General features: G+C 45.8%; 1 protein-coding gene across 1 annotated transcript; it reads right to left on the minus strand.

Annotated features, from left to right (window-relative positions):
- Nucleotides 1-11,683: 11,683 nt before the first annotated feature.
- Nucleotides 11,684-13,924, minus strand: LOC139180162 (5E5 antigen-like). Its single transcript, XM_070781616.1, has 4 exons — nt 13,849-13,924; nt 12,828-13,743; nt 12,423-12,586; nt 11,684-12,139 (listed from the first exon to the last, which is right to left on the minus strand). The coding sequence occupies exons 1-4, from the start codon at nt 13,922-13,924 to the stop codon at nt 11,958-11,960; spliced, it is 1,338 nt and encodes a 445-aa protein (XP_070637717.1). The 3' UTR covers nt 11,684-11,957.
- Nucleotides 13,925-15,579: the final 1,655 nt, after the last annotated feature.

A 15,579-nucleotide genomic window follows, 5' to 3' on the forward strand; every position in this document is an offset into this window, starting at 1 on the left:
AGCTTTAAGCCAACTTTTTTCACTCTCCTCTTTCACTTTCATCAAGAGGCTTTTTAGTTCCTCTTCACTTTGCCATAAGGGTGGTGTCATCTGCTGGGTTGGCCAAAAAGTTCAGAAGATATTACAGAAAAGCTGGAATGAACTTTTTGGCCACCCCAGTAAAAAGTTAAGCAAATGGGAAAAAATAATACAATAATTATTAGCTTCAGGATAATCAAAATATTGAGCAAGGAAGAAATTTCCATCATGGTGTATTAAATGGTTTAGTCCTGCATTACATACACAGGTATGATAATATAGCTACTGGATATCTAATCAAAAATTTGTTTTTAGCATTTCTGGGGCATGGGGAGTATGCTGTCATTTGGGAGCTAGAAGGAGAAAAAAAGAGCTAACTCTTTGTCTTCCATAGTTAGTAGACAATGCCTAGGACTGAAAAAAAAAATCTAGAAATAGCAGTTCAAGCATGTTTTGGGGGTAAATACCAAAAGAGCTAAAAAAGTTAAAAGTGATCACTTAATGGATGGGAAAATGAGGAGTTAGGGATACCTTGACATTATTTGTTTTAACAAATCTGATAAAAATAGTATCATCTTGGACTATATATATATGTATTATTTTGATAAGAAACAAAACTTGTAAGAAAATGTCTTTTGTTCTAGAGTTTCCAAGAAATTTCTAATCAGTCTGTTGAAACTTCAGAAATCTCTAACATTCCTTCCCAAATTGTCATGAAACCACGGATGCTGAAACTAAGCTCTTTGCTCTTGGATTTCTAGATCTTAGGGCAGTTTCAAAGTTGGCTTCCATCTGACACAGCCAACCTGCTGGTGAATTGTAGAAACTGAACCCTATCCAGGTAACTTACAAACTGTGGTGCTGGAGAACTCTTGAGAGTCCCTTGGACAGCAAGGAGATCAAACCAGTCCATCATAAAAGAAATCAACCCTGAATATTCATTGGAAGGACTGATGCTGAAGCTCCAGTACTTTAGCCACCTGATGTGAAGAGCCGACTCACTGGAAGAGACCCTGATGCTGGGAACGATTGAGGGCAGGAAGAGAAGGGGGCGACAGAGGATTAGATGGTCAGACGGCATCACTGACTCAAAGGACATGAGTTTGAGCAGACTCTGGGAGATGGTGAAGGACAGGGAAGCCTGGTGTGCTGCAGTCCATGGGGTTGCAAAGAGTTGGACACTACTTAGCAACTGAACAACAAAATCCAGGTAAGATCATCCCATAGCAGGGTTAAGGGTAACTAAAGTTCATCAAGTTGGAGGTTAAAGACAACAAGAAAGTGGTTTCATTATTAACTAACTTGTTACGAGAACTTTTGCGTTTGAGGCAGAAATATAATAGAAAATGTTAAGGAGATGGGAAAAGTAAGGATGTTAAGAAAACATTCGTTTGGCACAGATTAGTTTATTAGATCGTGGAGAAGGCATGAACAAAGATCTTATTCTTGATTGGATCAAGAACGGATTTCAAAGGCAAGTTTGCTGCTTTATATTAAGTAGGAAATTCTGAAGATACTTCTCTATGAGACATGAGAGTAATATTGTTCATTTGAAAAGGTTGAACTTTTTAAGGAGCTTTTTCCCTCTTGGATATCTCTGTTATTTGTAAAAAAAACACAGGGTATCTTTAACTTACATTTCATGGCCATTGTTCAAAACTCTGAACACGATTTCCTATAGAAAGAACTGCAGGTGGTGGGATCCATTAGGCCAACCCTCTAATGACTCGTTAGTCTCTGGTTGCCACAACAGCACTGAACTAAACCCATGTTTCCATGGAAAAATTCAAATATGATTCATACTGAGCTGCAGGAATACTTGTGACCACATTTTGTAACAGAAATTAAAAAGGAGTGATGAGTGGGTGGGATCAGGGGTAGAGATACTCTTTAAGGGCAGGAGAGTGTTGCAAAAGAATAAATTATATCAAGGGAAACTTACCTCTCCTCTTTCAATGCCTCTTGACAGGAAAACAATAGTATCTAGAACCTGTTCTGAATCTTATTGATCTAGTTCCTAGCTGAAAACAAAATAAAGATTTAGGTAGGAGCATTTCTAGGGAGTAAGAAGTTGAAAAGATGGGAAAATAGAATTTCCAGAAGGAAAGTGAGTTGTTTGGTCATATGGCATTTGGCTTAACAACTCTTTCTCTTTGCCTCTCCCTTTCTCTCCCCCTCCTGGTGTGTGTGTGTGTGTGTGTGTGTGTGTGTGTGTGTGTGTGTGTGTGTGTGTGTAATATGTTGAGCTTGTTTAGAGCTTCCCAGGTGGTGCTAGTGGTAAAGAACCCAACCCGCCAGTGTAGGAAACTTAGTAAGAGATGCAGGTCCGATCCTTTGGTTGGGAAGATCCCCTGGGAAGGGCATGGCAACCCACGCTAGTATTCTTGCCTAGAGAATCTCACGGACAGAGAATCCCATGGACAGAGAAGCTTGGCAGGCTACAGTCCACAGGGTTGCGTAGAGTCGGACATGACTGAAGCAACTTAGCAGGCATGGATCAGTTCAGTTCAGTTACTCAGTCGTGTCCGACTCTTTGCGACCCCATGAATCACAGTACGCCAGGCCTCCCTGTCCATCACCATCTCCCAGCGTTCACTCAGACTCACATCCATTGAGTTGGTGACGCCATCCAGCCATCTCATCCTCTGTCGTCCCCTTCTCCTCCTGCTCCCAATCCCTCCCAGCATCAGAGTCTTTTCCAATGAGTCAACTCTTCGCATGAGGTGGCCAAAGTACTGGAGTTTCAGCTTTAGCATCATTCCTTCCAAAGAACACCCAGGGCTGATCTCATTTAGAAAGGACTGGTTGGATCTCCTTGCAGTCCAAGGGACTCTCAAGAGTCTTCTCCAACACTACAGTTCAAAAGCATCAATTCTTCGGTGCTCAGCTTTCTTCACAGTCCAACTCTCACATCCATACATGACCACTGGAAAAAACATAGCCTTGACCAGATGGACCTTTGTTGGCAAAGTAATGTCTCTGCTTTTGAATATGCTGTCTAGGTTGGTCATAACTTTTCTTCCAAGGAGTAAGCATCTTTTAATCCATGGCTGCAGTCACCATCTGCAGTGATTTTGGAGCCCAAAAAGATAAAGTCTGACACTGTTTCCACTGTTTCCCCATCTATTTCCCATGAAGTGATGGGACCAGATGCCATGATCTTCGTTTTCTGAATGTTGAGCGTTAAGCCAACTTTTTACTCTCCTCTTTCATTTTCATCAAGAGGCTTTTTAGTTCCTCTTCACTTTCTGCCATAAGGGTGGTGTCATCTGCATATCTGAGCTTATTGATATTTCTCCCGGAAATCTTGATTCCAGCTTGTGCTTCTTCCAGCCCAGTGTTTCTCATGATGTCCTCTGCTAAACTTGTATAAATAAGAAGCTGCTTATAAATAATTTTGATATCTGGTCAACCTAATGAAAATTCTTATCAATGAATGTTTTGAAATTTCACAATTAACTAGAGAACAGCAAAGTTGAAGTGAGAAAAATATAAATTCTAAATCAAACTGCTTAATAATTAAGAACTCTTGCCTTGGGGGCAGAGGAAGAAATTCAAAACCTCTATATTAATTTAACTTACTGAGAGAAAAACAACTATTTAAAGATTTGACCCTTTTCTAAATTTCCAGACCCAACAGTGCACTTAATTGAATGCTTATAATAACATATAAAGGATGCTCAGTCTATCATATTCAATTTTAATCATTTACTCATTGCACCTGCATTTTTAATATCAAGATAAAATAACTTACTGCTATATTCCCAAGTATTTGTTCTCGGTAGGCTGAATTTTGCTGTTGATAAAGTAGGGTTCACAGACATTTTCATTCCTGTATACCATATGAGTTTTTGACCCATCTTTTATATTGAATCAATGACCTCAGAAAAGAACTGCCCTCCTTCCCTTTTCCTTTTCCTTTATAGAACATTTCAAATACTTTCCTTGTTGATTTTGCTGTGTTGCCCTAATTCCATGCCTAGCACAAATATTGGGTTGGCCAAAAAAACTGGTTGAGGTTTTTCCATAAGATGTTATGGAAAAATCCAAATGAACTTTTTGGCCAACCCAATATAATATGGGCTGTGGGATACTGCATACTTTGTGAACTTACTAACCTGTGACCGGGCTTGTCCTGGAGTCATCACCCTTTTCCTCATTACCTTGTAACTCATCCCCAACCAATGGAGAGAAGCAAGGAATACATAGAGGTAGTGAGCTGTTGGCTTAACTAGGGAGGACTGTGGCGTTTCCCCCACTCACTTCAGTAAAAGAAGGTAACATCTCTTTAAACCAACTGAGAGGGTTCAAGAAAGCTACATGAAGATATGGGTGTCCCTAGAACAGGAGGAAATTGGCAGCTCTCCCCTCTGTGAGAGACCAGCTCAAACATAGAAGCCCTTATGCCTTCCCTGAGACGGCTGGAGATGGGGGAGAGGGATCAAGGTGCTCTTGATGTTTGAGGTGTACATGGAAATGGAGACTGGAACCTGCTTCTTACCTGGGGGAATTTTGAAGGTAGGACAGCAGATGGAACACCTCCAATGTCAGAGTGAAATGAGCGAGTAGTAGCCTGCCTTGTCATCGTTTGGCATGGAAAGGATGTTTGAGTTTTCCGTGGTTTAAGAGGATGCTGTGAAAGGTAGAAGCTACCTTAAAAGTACTTGTCCTCAAGGTGACTTGCTGGGGCAGGAGAACACTGCGGTGGTAGCGGTAGGTGGTAGGTTAGGATGGAAGGAGATACACCATTAGGGATGGGGAAATTTCAAGAGGTAAGCTACAACCTGGGTCACCTTTGTCTGGGGACTGTGCAGTGTTGAGCACCTGCAGGGTTTCTAAGGCAGCTTCCTGTGAACCTCACAAAAGTGCTAGTTATTTGGATGTCTGCCTCAAAGAAGTCACTGATGGCCAGGCAGTAATAGCTATGGAAGAACTAAAATGCAGAGGAATTCAAGCAAACAAACAAAAAATATATGCTTTTCCTTTCATTTTATCTTCCTCGATCCAGACCTTGGAAAAGCCAAAAGTAGAAGGGGAAGGATAAGGAGGAAAGGAGAGGGACAGGCCAGTCTCTTCCACCACGTGGCAGCCCAATTTAGGGTAGTTGGAGAGAGGCCTGGGATTGGAGATGAGGTTTCATGAGATTTAGCCTGGACCAGACCCCTTCAATCCCTGCATGGTAGTTGCCATGAATGCAATGGGATTCCTTCATATACTTGTAAAAATCTGGAAGCTACAGGATCTGCCTGAAACGAGGGCCAGGAGATGGAGATATTTGAGTAGTGACTGGAGAAAACAGGAAAGCCATTTCCCACCCAGTTGAGACTGTTAAATAAACTGATTCCATGAGGATAGATTATGGAGTAAGATTGTTTTGCAGACTGTTAAGGAGGCTCTTTGGGGATGCTGAGCCCAGAGTATGAGGTTAAGAAGTTGGTGAATTCCTTCCCTGAAGAATCAGTGTTTGGGGTTCAGTCTTTTGGAAATGACTTCGCTCATTAAATCTGACACCCACCAGTCTGGGGTGATGTGCCTCTTTCTCAGTCTTTCTCTCCCCCCTCAACTTGTGTGGGGGCCAGTTTTAGATTTTTTTTTTTTTTAAACTAACACAGATGCATTCTAGGAAAAGATGATGAAAAGTCTTTAACTTTTTCACATCCCAACTGGGGCATACGTCTTATGCCAGAGAAGAGCTTAACTGTGGAAGAACGATGCACTCATGAAACAGGGACCACATACAGCAAGCTGTTGCGTGTTGTTTTTTGGGAATGGTGTGGTCAGAAGAAGCAACAGCAGGGCCTCTCAGGGCCGGCTTAGGGGCCAAGACCTCCTTCCTTCGTAAGAGGAGACCTTTGTGCCGGAGAACTGAAGTGCTAGTATTGTGTATCCTATCCCTTCCAGAAATGGTTTTTGAAAGGCTGCCAGCTTTTTAGGGAGGCTTATGACAGGGTTCTTCGTCAAACTCTTGTGGCTCACAGGCACAGCATAGAGTTGGGAGAGCTGGAACCTGAGTTCTAAACCTCATTATGAAAACAGCTTTATGACCCTGGGAAAAGCAATCAGCTTCTCTGAACCTTTTTATCATATATAAAATTAAGAACTTTGAACCAGATACCTAGGATTCTTTCCTGGTCTAACATTTGATGTGTTTCTGAGTCAAAGCATCAGGTTAATGGGGAAAGCTTATAATGTTCTAACAAGGAATCCCAGGTTAGGGGGTGGATGATAAAATATTAATTTATGCCACTCTTTCATGAGTAGATATAATAAATGCTGATGCAAAACCTACCAGAAGGGACTCTTCTTTCTTCACAACTGGCATATTTGTAAATAGCAACAGTAAGCCCCATCACATGTTCTTAGAAATAAATAAGATTCATAGTCATTATTCCTATGTATCAGTAATGATACCACTGTGAAGTTTTCAAATCAATTTTTAAAGGGAAATGAATATCATATATAATGTATTCAGTATCTTAAGTGGCATTATTTCTACTGGATGGTTTATATGGTATCTTACTGATGGTGCCCTATGACTAATAGAGGCAACCCACTCCAGTATTCTTCCCTGGAGATTCCATGTAGCCTGGTGGGCTGCAGTCCATGGGGTCACGGGGAGCTGGACACAACTTAGCCCCTGAACAACAGGAACAACTAATAAAGCATAAGAAAGAAAACTGCTCAAGGAAAAGTGATAAAAACAAGTATTTGATCTCAACAACTGCCTTCAATAACCTGCAAAATGATGATAATAATGATTCTTTCTTTATATCATAGTATTATAATATTATTAATACAATAGTATTGTGATATATGGGACTCCTTGGTGGCTCAGATGGTAAAGAATCTACCTGCAGTGCAGGAGACCCGGGTTCGATTCCTGGGTTGGGAAGATATCCTGGAGGAGGAAGTGGCACTGCACTCCAGTATTCTTTTTTTTTAAATTTTTTTATTTTTTATAAATAGTATTCTTTCCTGGGAAATTCCATGGACGGAGGAGCCTGGTGGCCTACAGTCCATGGGGTCACAAAGAGTCGGACACAACTTAGCCACTAAACAACAATATTGTGATATGTAATATAGTCAACAATAATATTAATATTCATCATCTCACTGGCCCCAAGGCGGGTACTAAGGAAGTCTTATTGACATCGATAGCTTTATTTCTAGTTTCTTGGCTGACATGGATGTAATCACGGGCTCCTACCTTCTTTTCCACGTTCCCTCTCTGGCGTGCTATGTAGTGGCCGGGAATTTCCACCACGGGGCGGCCACACGTGAGCCCTGGCTGCTCTGCTTCTGTTTGGTCTTGTCTCTTAAGTGTCATGAGAACACAGCTCCCCACTTCCCTCACAGGTGCGGTGGGACTCCCACTGCTGGCTTGTCCCCCGCCAGTTCCTTCAGGACACACCCGCAGTGGTCCTTCTTCACAGAAATGGAAAGTAGCCTCCCCACTCACACAGCTTTTTCACCTTTCCACCTGAGTTTTCAAGCAATAGGCGTGAAGTCTTTAAGTCTTTAAGCCTTTAAGTCTTACAGCATTCTCCATCAAAATGGCACTTCAGCCTTTACTTGTGGTTCTGTCCCTAGAAGCATGAGCCCTTGTTCTGAGCCAGCCTGGAGAATGCTTCCCCTCATGTTCTCTGTTTTCCATTTTCCTTCTTCCTCTGTTTTTTCCCCAGGTTCCTCCTTTCTCCTTTAGAAAATATACTTGTGTGCGTGTGCACACACATACACACACACACACACCGCCATCACCAATAACCCGTAGAAAACCATCATGAACTCATACAAACTGGACAAATGATGGGAGAGACAGGATTGCCAGCCCAGCCCAGCAATCATAGCTGACTCAGTCAAAATAAGCAGTGATCTAAGACTGGTGCACACCAGTGAATCACTGCGTGAATTTTACGACCAGATCTTAAATAAGTATCTTACAGCCTGTTAGCCAAAAGCACTTGTAAATAGTCAGAATCCTGTTTTTCGGAACCCTATATCTACTCCAAGACAGGCTGCTACGCAAATGAGGATGCTTTGGGAGACTGAATTCAGGACACAGGAGATCACTGGTTTCATGATTTATGGCTGAAGGCGTGCACTCTCTGTGCTGGTGGTCAATGATGATAAAGTGGAAACCAGTGCCTCTTTGGATTTCCTGTTGCCCCTTCAAGAACCACCAGTTAGAAGCATCTAATCAAGTGCAGTGATCTAATCAGGTGTAAGTGCTTTCCTAGTGGTTCAGTGTTAAAGAATCCTCCTGCCAATGCAGGAAACATGGGTTCGTTTCCTGGGTGGGGAAAGATCCCCTGGAGAAGGAAATGGCAATTGACTCCAGTATTATTGCCTGGGAAATCCCATGGACAAGAGGAGCCTGGTGGGCTACAGTCCATGGGGCCACAAGAGTTGGACACAGCTTAGCCACTGAACAACAACAATCAGGTATAAAGTGCTGGGGGTGGGTAAACCTTTTCAGGTTGCCACTGCACTGTGGGTTTCCTCTTCAGATTTTCTAAACTAGTAAAAATAGTCTTTCATTTTTACCTGTGTAATTTTGTCTGTTCTTTCCCCACTTAAGCAGATAAATATTACCAGGTAACATGATGACAGCCACTCTGATCTCTAGTTTTCCTCTTGCTTTCAACTGACCAATGAGATAAGTCCTCAAGAAAGCACTCACCTTTATTATCAATACATGGTCATTCTTAACTAGTCGGGATCAATCTGCTAGATAGTGCCAGTCTCTAATAACCAAGGAGGCGATCCCCACATTTCCTTCTCAAAACTGGGCTGGGGAACATTTGTGATGCAGGGGAGGTTGAATATTTGCATATAAAGTCTATGTCTATTTACACATGCCTATAGCATCATTATGCCATGCATATCAAGTTATAAATCTACAGTTTTGGGCAGTGGTTCTCAAATGTGGTCTCTCCACCAGCAGCTTGGGTAGCACCCGGAAACTTGTTAGAAATGCACATTCTTGGGGCCTGCCCCAGCCCTTCAGAACTCTGGGACGGGGCTGGCAGTCTGTGCATTTTGATTCAGGAGTTGAGTCTGATGCAGGGTATAAGTACCCTCGTTTTAGGATGTTTCCAAGAACAAGCCCTTTGACTTTTGAAAACAATGGTGTGGGCAAATTAAATTGTTCTTTTTCTGAAAAGCAATTAATCACGCTGAACAATTATTCATGCATTTCTCAAGCTTATGTTGATCATATTAGAAATTTCCTTCCCAACTACTGTATAGCAGGGAACTCTTCTCAGTGTTATAAGGCAACCTGGATGGGAGGTTGGGGGAGAATGGATACAGGTATGTGTATGGCTGAGTCCCTTTGCTGTCCACCTGAAATTATCACAACATTGTTAATTGGCTATACTCCAATGCAAAATAAAAGGTTTTTTTAAAAAATAAAAAAAGGGTTCTTAAAGAGAAACTATGTAAAAATATCTACTATGAAAGTATTTGATTAACTTCCAAAATGTTACTGATAAAAACCAGGAAATGGTGACTGATGAATTACCCTGAAAGGAAGACCCCAAGGCAAGAACTGAAATGAAATACACATGCAAACAGATCTCATAGGTGCATGGAAAATAACCCTTAACACCACAGAGCTGAGGGAGGAGTAGAAGAAAACATGGGAGGAAGGTAAAGGCTTAAACAAACACATAAAAAGGGCGTTAAACATATGAGGCAGTTTATATTTAATCAAAAATAAAATGCTTTGTGAACTACAAAGTAGGGGGATTCACATTTAATGAGCCTGTAAAGCAGTGCTTTAAAATATTATTGTTGTTTTCACTTCTGGACTTGATCTCTGAGACAGTGTTGGGTGGTGTTGGGGTAACGTGTGGGAAGCAGGTTACCATATCATCCTCATTAATCAGCTGACATTTATTGAGCACTTACTGTGTCCCGCAAATTGGGTTAAAACAGGGGAATGCTTTCAAACAGGGTCTTGGCTTCTTAACAAGCTTAAGAGTTGAAGAGATGGGAGTAACATGGAAATACTTGGGCTCAATAAAATAACATCAAATATGAGGAGGCTGCAAATGCAGGGTTTTTTCGAGTGTCTGGTGTCTATGGAAGAAGGCTACAGGGGCAGGTGGACCTCAAAGGAGGCTCACTATCTGCAGAGGATTGTAGAAACAGCCTCAATTTTCCCCTCTCTGGATCTCTGCCCCTTGGCAATGTGAGTTTTCAGCTCTTCATATTCAGCATGAACCCCTGGAATTGGAGCTCTCCTTGTAATGGAGGCAGTGGTGAGGTGTCAGTTCTGAGCCTCAAGACACCTTGCATGCTTCTGGCCACTCTCTTGGAATATGTCGGGCTGACTTAAGCCTGTTGAAGGGAAAGAGACCAAATCCATCAAAAGATGAGCTATCCAGCTGAGGCCATCTGAGACTAGTTCGCGCCCAGCAGGGCCATCAGTGAGCCCAGCTGAGACCAGAACCCTCCAGTTGAGCCCAGTCAAAATCGCCAGTCCACAGAATCTTGGGCTACATGAAGCAATACTGTTTTAGGCCAACACATTTCGGACTGGTTTGTCATATAGCAGTAGATAACTGACACAAAGTCTGCAAGGTGGACAGGAAGGGAGAAGACTTTTGAGGCTAGAGCTGCGACTCCAAACAGGTCAAGAATCAGAAATGTGTGAGGTCAGGACAAAGAAAAGTGAAGGCATCAGTAGGACTGACCACTTTCTTTCAATAAGTCAGTAGGCGCACAAACATTTAATAGAACATATATACTGGAGATCGGAGAAGGCAATGGCACCCCACTCCAGTACTGTTGCCTGGAAAATCCCATGGACGGAGGAGCCTGGTAGGCTGCAGTCCATGGGGTCACACAGAGTTGGACATGACTGAAGCAACTTAGCAGCATACTGGAGATCAGACCTGCACTATTACTATCCTCCAAGCACTCCCATCAGTCCCTAAGAAACAGGAATCCTCATATGTTGAAACACAAAGTGAGCATCAGGACCCCCATTTGTCCAAGCTGGACTTGAAGAGAGTAAAATACTGTTTTCTAGCCAACTATATTATGCCAAGGGAAAACCCCCCCCTTTTTAAAAAATTTTTGGTGACTTATACTCAGCTTCTACTTTTTATACAGAAAAATCTGAAGCTTATTTTGTGACTTTCTAGAAACTGCTAGAGGCAACTTTAAAGAATCCCAGAGTAAAGGATATTATGTAACTAGAGTTCTTTTAAAATCTTAAATTCTCACAAGGTGGATCTAGTAGGCCACTGGGCAACAAACAACTTCCACTCAATTTTATTAGGTCTTTGAATATATTCTTCACCATAAAAGAGCACAAGAGAAATACTTTCCTTTAAGTGCTAAAAATGTGTTCTTTCTATTGAGCGGTACTTGATTAACATGAACATCCCTGGGAGATGAAGAATTCTTGTTTTCAAAGTAGCATCTTAAATTTGGCTGCGGGGGGGGGGGGGGGGGGGTTGGGCGGTGATGGGGTGAGTTAGGGTGGGGGAGTGTGATATTCAGATGGGACATCTTGAACCTATATCTCCTCCTGTCTGGGATGCCTTTTTTTTTTTTTTTCCCAGCAGGCACAGAGGCATCCTTCACTTCATTCAGTTATTTTTTTAAAAACGGACTAGTTGACAAAGTGCCATAAACTTTATACAAGACAGCCTTATTGAGCAACTATTTTATTCAAGCAATGCTCAGATCAGCAGTACCCCACAGGTCAGAAAATCACGGTGAACCGGCCATTACCATAGGAGAAAAGGCGAGGATAATCAATCCCGAAGCGCCACACAAGGGAAGCCGAGCGAGAAGCGTCAAATCTGAAGATCTCGCCGTGTGTGCGCGTTAGCAGGAGAGCGAGCGAGACAGAAAGTTGCTGTTTTCATCGCAGCCTGTCTCCTGCGAACGTGTTGCTCCCTTTGGACTCTCCAGTCACCAGTTCACCCAAAACTTTTCTGCCACGAGGCCCCGCGTCTCCCGCGTGCCCCCAGCCTTCCTGCGCCGGCTAACAGGTCCCGGATCGCCGAAGCGTCACCTCTGAGTCCTGGGGAAATCTCCGCAGCCCACTCGGACTGCAGCCCTCGGTCGCCGCCCGGCCTCCCATTGCAGCAACCGGGGCGATCTAGAGGGAGGAGACGCTCAGGTCGGGGGTGGGGAGGGAGACCCAGCGGGAGACCGACCCCGCGGGCCGGGCTTGGGCACCAGCATGGGGACGGGAGGCGCGGGCCGAGCTCGCCCCGCAGGTAAACAGGCCGGCGAGGCGCAGGGCGCTGCCGCCGCGGCCACCCAGCCATTTCCAGGCACGCAACTCCGCCTCCAGGGCTCTCTGCCTCGCGCGCTCGCCCCGCCGCCCGCTCGCAGCCTCAGCAGCCGCCGCAGCATCACTTCACACAAAGGACTGTTACCCGCTGAGCAGCTTCTCCACCTCCACGTCCTCCTCCGGTGACAGCAGAGCCCCGACAGCCGGGCTCGGGCGCGGCGGCGGCGGCGGCGCGGGGAGGACCTATTACTCCCAGCATCCGAGCATCCGAGGCGGTGGCGGCGGCTTTTTTTTTTTTTTCTCTTTCGCCTAAAAAAAAATTTTTTTTTTGCCCTTTCCACCGCTTCGCCTTTCTGTGGTTCCACCCACCCCTTCTCTCCCTTCCTCCTCCCCCTCCCGTAAACAAGTCTCCCACGGCCCCCGCCAATAAATAAATTAGGAGGAGGGTGCGGGGGGGGGGGGGGAGGAGGAGGGGAGAGGAACAGGGAGGCAGCGCCAGAGACCGAGGAGGCAAGAGTCCGAACCGACAGCCACCGGAGCCCGCACGCACCTCGCACCATGAGCTGGCGATGCGCCGCGCGCCGCGCCGGGAGGACCGGCCCCGCCGCCCGCTCTCCTCCGCCGTCGCCGCTGCTGCTGCTGCTGCTGTGGACCGCGGCCCTGGCGCCGGGGGCGGCCGCCGGCGACGAGGCGGCTCCCGCGGGGGCCTCGGTGTGCTACGCGTCCCCGCCCAGCGTGGGCTCGGTGCAGGAGCTGGTTCAGCGCGCCGCGGTGGTGATCGAGGGAAAGCTGCACTCGCCGCGGCGGCGGCAGCAGGGGGCACTCGACAGGGAGGCGGCGGCGGCCGCGGGCGAGGCAGGGGCGTGGGGAGGCGAGCGCCCGCCGCCGGCCAACGGGACCGTGCCCGCCTGGCCCACCGCCCCCGCTCCCAGCGCCGCCGAGCCCGGAGCCGAGGCGCCCTATCTGGTGAAGGTGCACCAGGTGTGGGCGGCGAAAGCCGGGGGCTTGAAGAAGGACTCGCTGCTCACCGTGCGCCTGGGCGCCTGGGGCCACCCCGCCTTCCCCTCCTGCGGGCGCCTCAAGGAGGACAGCAGGTACATCTTCTTCATGGAGCCCGAGGCCAACAGCAGCGGCCGCGCGCCCGCCGCCTTCCGAGCCTCCTTCCCCCCTCTCGAGACGGGCCGGAACCTCAAGAAGGAGGTCAGCCGGGTGCTGTGCAAGCGGTGCGGTAAGTTCCTCGGCCCGCGGGGCGCGCTCGGGCCGGGCGGGGAGGGCGGGGAGGGCGGACCTCCCCGGGGCGCGCCGGGCTTCGACGGCTTTCGGGCGGACGCGGTCCGAGCGGCGGAGGGGCGCGTTTGGGAGCCTCTTGGTGGACTGGATGCCACAGGCAAGCGCCGTCTCCCGTTTCCCGGTTTCGAGGCTTTGCCGTTGAGGAAAGTCCAAGTTTGGTCCGCGGTTGGGGCCCCCTGAAACTTTTTAATTCCTTGGGGTTTCGTTCGCCAGGTGGACTGGCAATGGGCCGGTGGCTTGCCTGCGGTGCCGTCTCGAGCTTGGCTTTGGTTAGGACTTGCTCTTTAGGGCGGCCGTGCGGGGCTTTTCCTTTGAAGGCGGAAGGGTGAGGCGGACAGGACTATCCAGTCTGGCCATCACTTCGGGTCCGGAGTGTGGACTTGGTCGGGGGTTTGTCTGTGGAGAGTCCGACAAGGAAAGGACAGGGCACCGAGATACAAGATTTCGTCTTTCAATGTGGCAGTTCTTTTTTGAAAACCGAGTGTCCAGACAGACAGGTGCAGTCTGTGCCTTGGGAAAATGTGTATGTGAGAAGTATAAAGTTGGGTGTTATCTTTTTGGTGACATCATCTCAAGAATTTTTGTTTTCACTGTATTCTCGTTTGGCGGATGCTGTGGCAGTTAAGTGTATCAGACCAGATGAACGTCATTATGGAGCTTCACTTGTAGGCCCTTAAGGAGAATTGGGGGACATAAGTTAACAATCCGATTTCAAGGACCTTTCCCGATTTTATCACTGAAAAAAAACTCTTTTTTTCCCAGGTCGCCTTAATATTAGCAGGTCTGAGAAATCAGTTGATAATCTGATTACATTTCTGAAGGAGTGATTACCTCTATGCCATTCATAAAAGTAATTCTTAGGTTCTAAATATTTGTAATTTCCTGATGATCATATAATCACTACAGCATAGCGGGGTTTCTTCTCAAACCATAAATTAACATGATTACACATCACAGATTCTCACATGCATAATAGATTTTCCCCCTGGTCTTTATGTATCCACCTAATGGATGGTTGGGTTAATTGAATTTTTACAAAACTCAGCACCGTGCCATGCTCACTCTGCCTGTGATGCAGTGTGTCAGCTCTTTGCAGTGTGTAGCAGGTGAGGGCCATTTATTTACATTTCTGATTGGCGTTTGTGGTGCCTATAGGCTGCGGTGGTTAATTAATGCCTACCACTTGGGTTTTGATGTGAGGGAAGAGCCTGGCTCATTCTCCACTGCCCGAGTTTCACAATGCACTTTGTGCACCAGGGACCTGTTAAGACTGCACCACTCTGTGGCAAGAAGCTGTTCTCAAAACAGTGGTGCTGAAGACGGCTGAGTGACGTTGGGATTCCCTGGGTCTGGCTGATAGATGTCACTATAAAACATGGGAAACTCTCTGCTGGGAGCTGTCTTACTAGGACACACAAAAGCATCACACCATTGTCCTGCATCATATGTTATCCTGTTAGAAAATCCGAAAGAAAACCTTTTCAGTCACGCCATCATCCAGTTTTCACATTTTACTACATGCAATTCAGGAAGGATTTTGCTTTTACCACCAAACCATGTAAATTGTGAATCACTTACTACACATGGTGGAAGTTAATATGAAGGGTGTCGTGGTTGGCAATGATGCTGAGGATGGGGGGTGGTGTTGCTAGATTAACCATGGTGTTAGTCATGCCTTTTAACTAAAAAAGCATGTCAGTTTTCAGGGCTAAACTTCTTATAAAGGTCCGGAGGATGTTTGGAAATGGAAAATTGCCTGGAGGAATACTATTATGTTTTCGTGTGTCCGAACTGAAAAAGCATCACTGAAGGTAGTTTTGCCCTTTTGTTTGCCAGCCAGAGGAGATACATGGTTTAAGTTGTGGCAGGTTAAGCAAAACAGGTTTTGTTTCTTTTAAACGAACTGGAAACCTCCTGCATGTAATGTAGTAGATTAAGAAATTATGAAGTTACAGCTTCAGGTTTGTGTAATTACCATGTATGCTTGGTGATTTTAGTGTTAAACACTTTAA

This window comes from Bos indicus, chromosome 27 (assembly GCF_029378745.1).
Source record: "Bos indicus isolate NIAB-ARS_2022 breed Sahiwal x Tharparkar chromosome 27, NIAB-ARS_B.indTharparkar_mat_pri_1.0, whole genome shotgun sequence".
Classification (NCBI taxonomy): Eukaryota; Metazoa; Chordata; class Mammalia; order Artiodactyla; family Bovidae; genus Bos; species Bos indicus.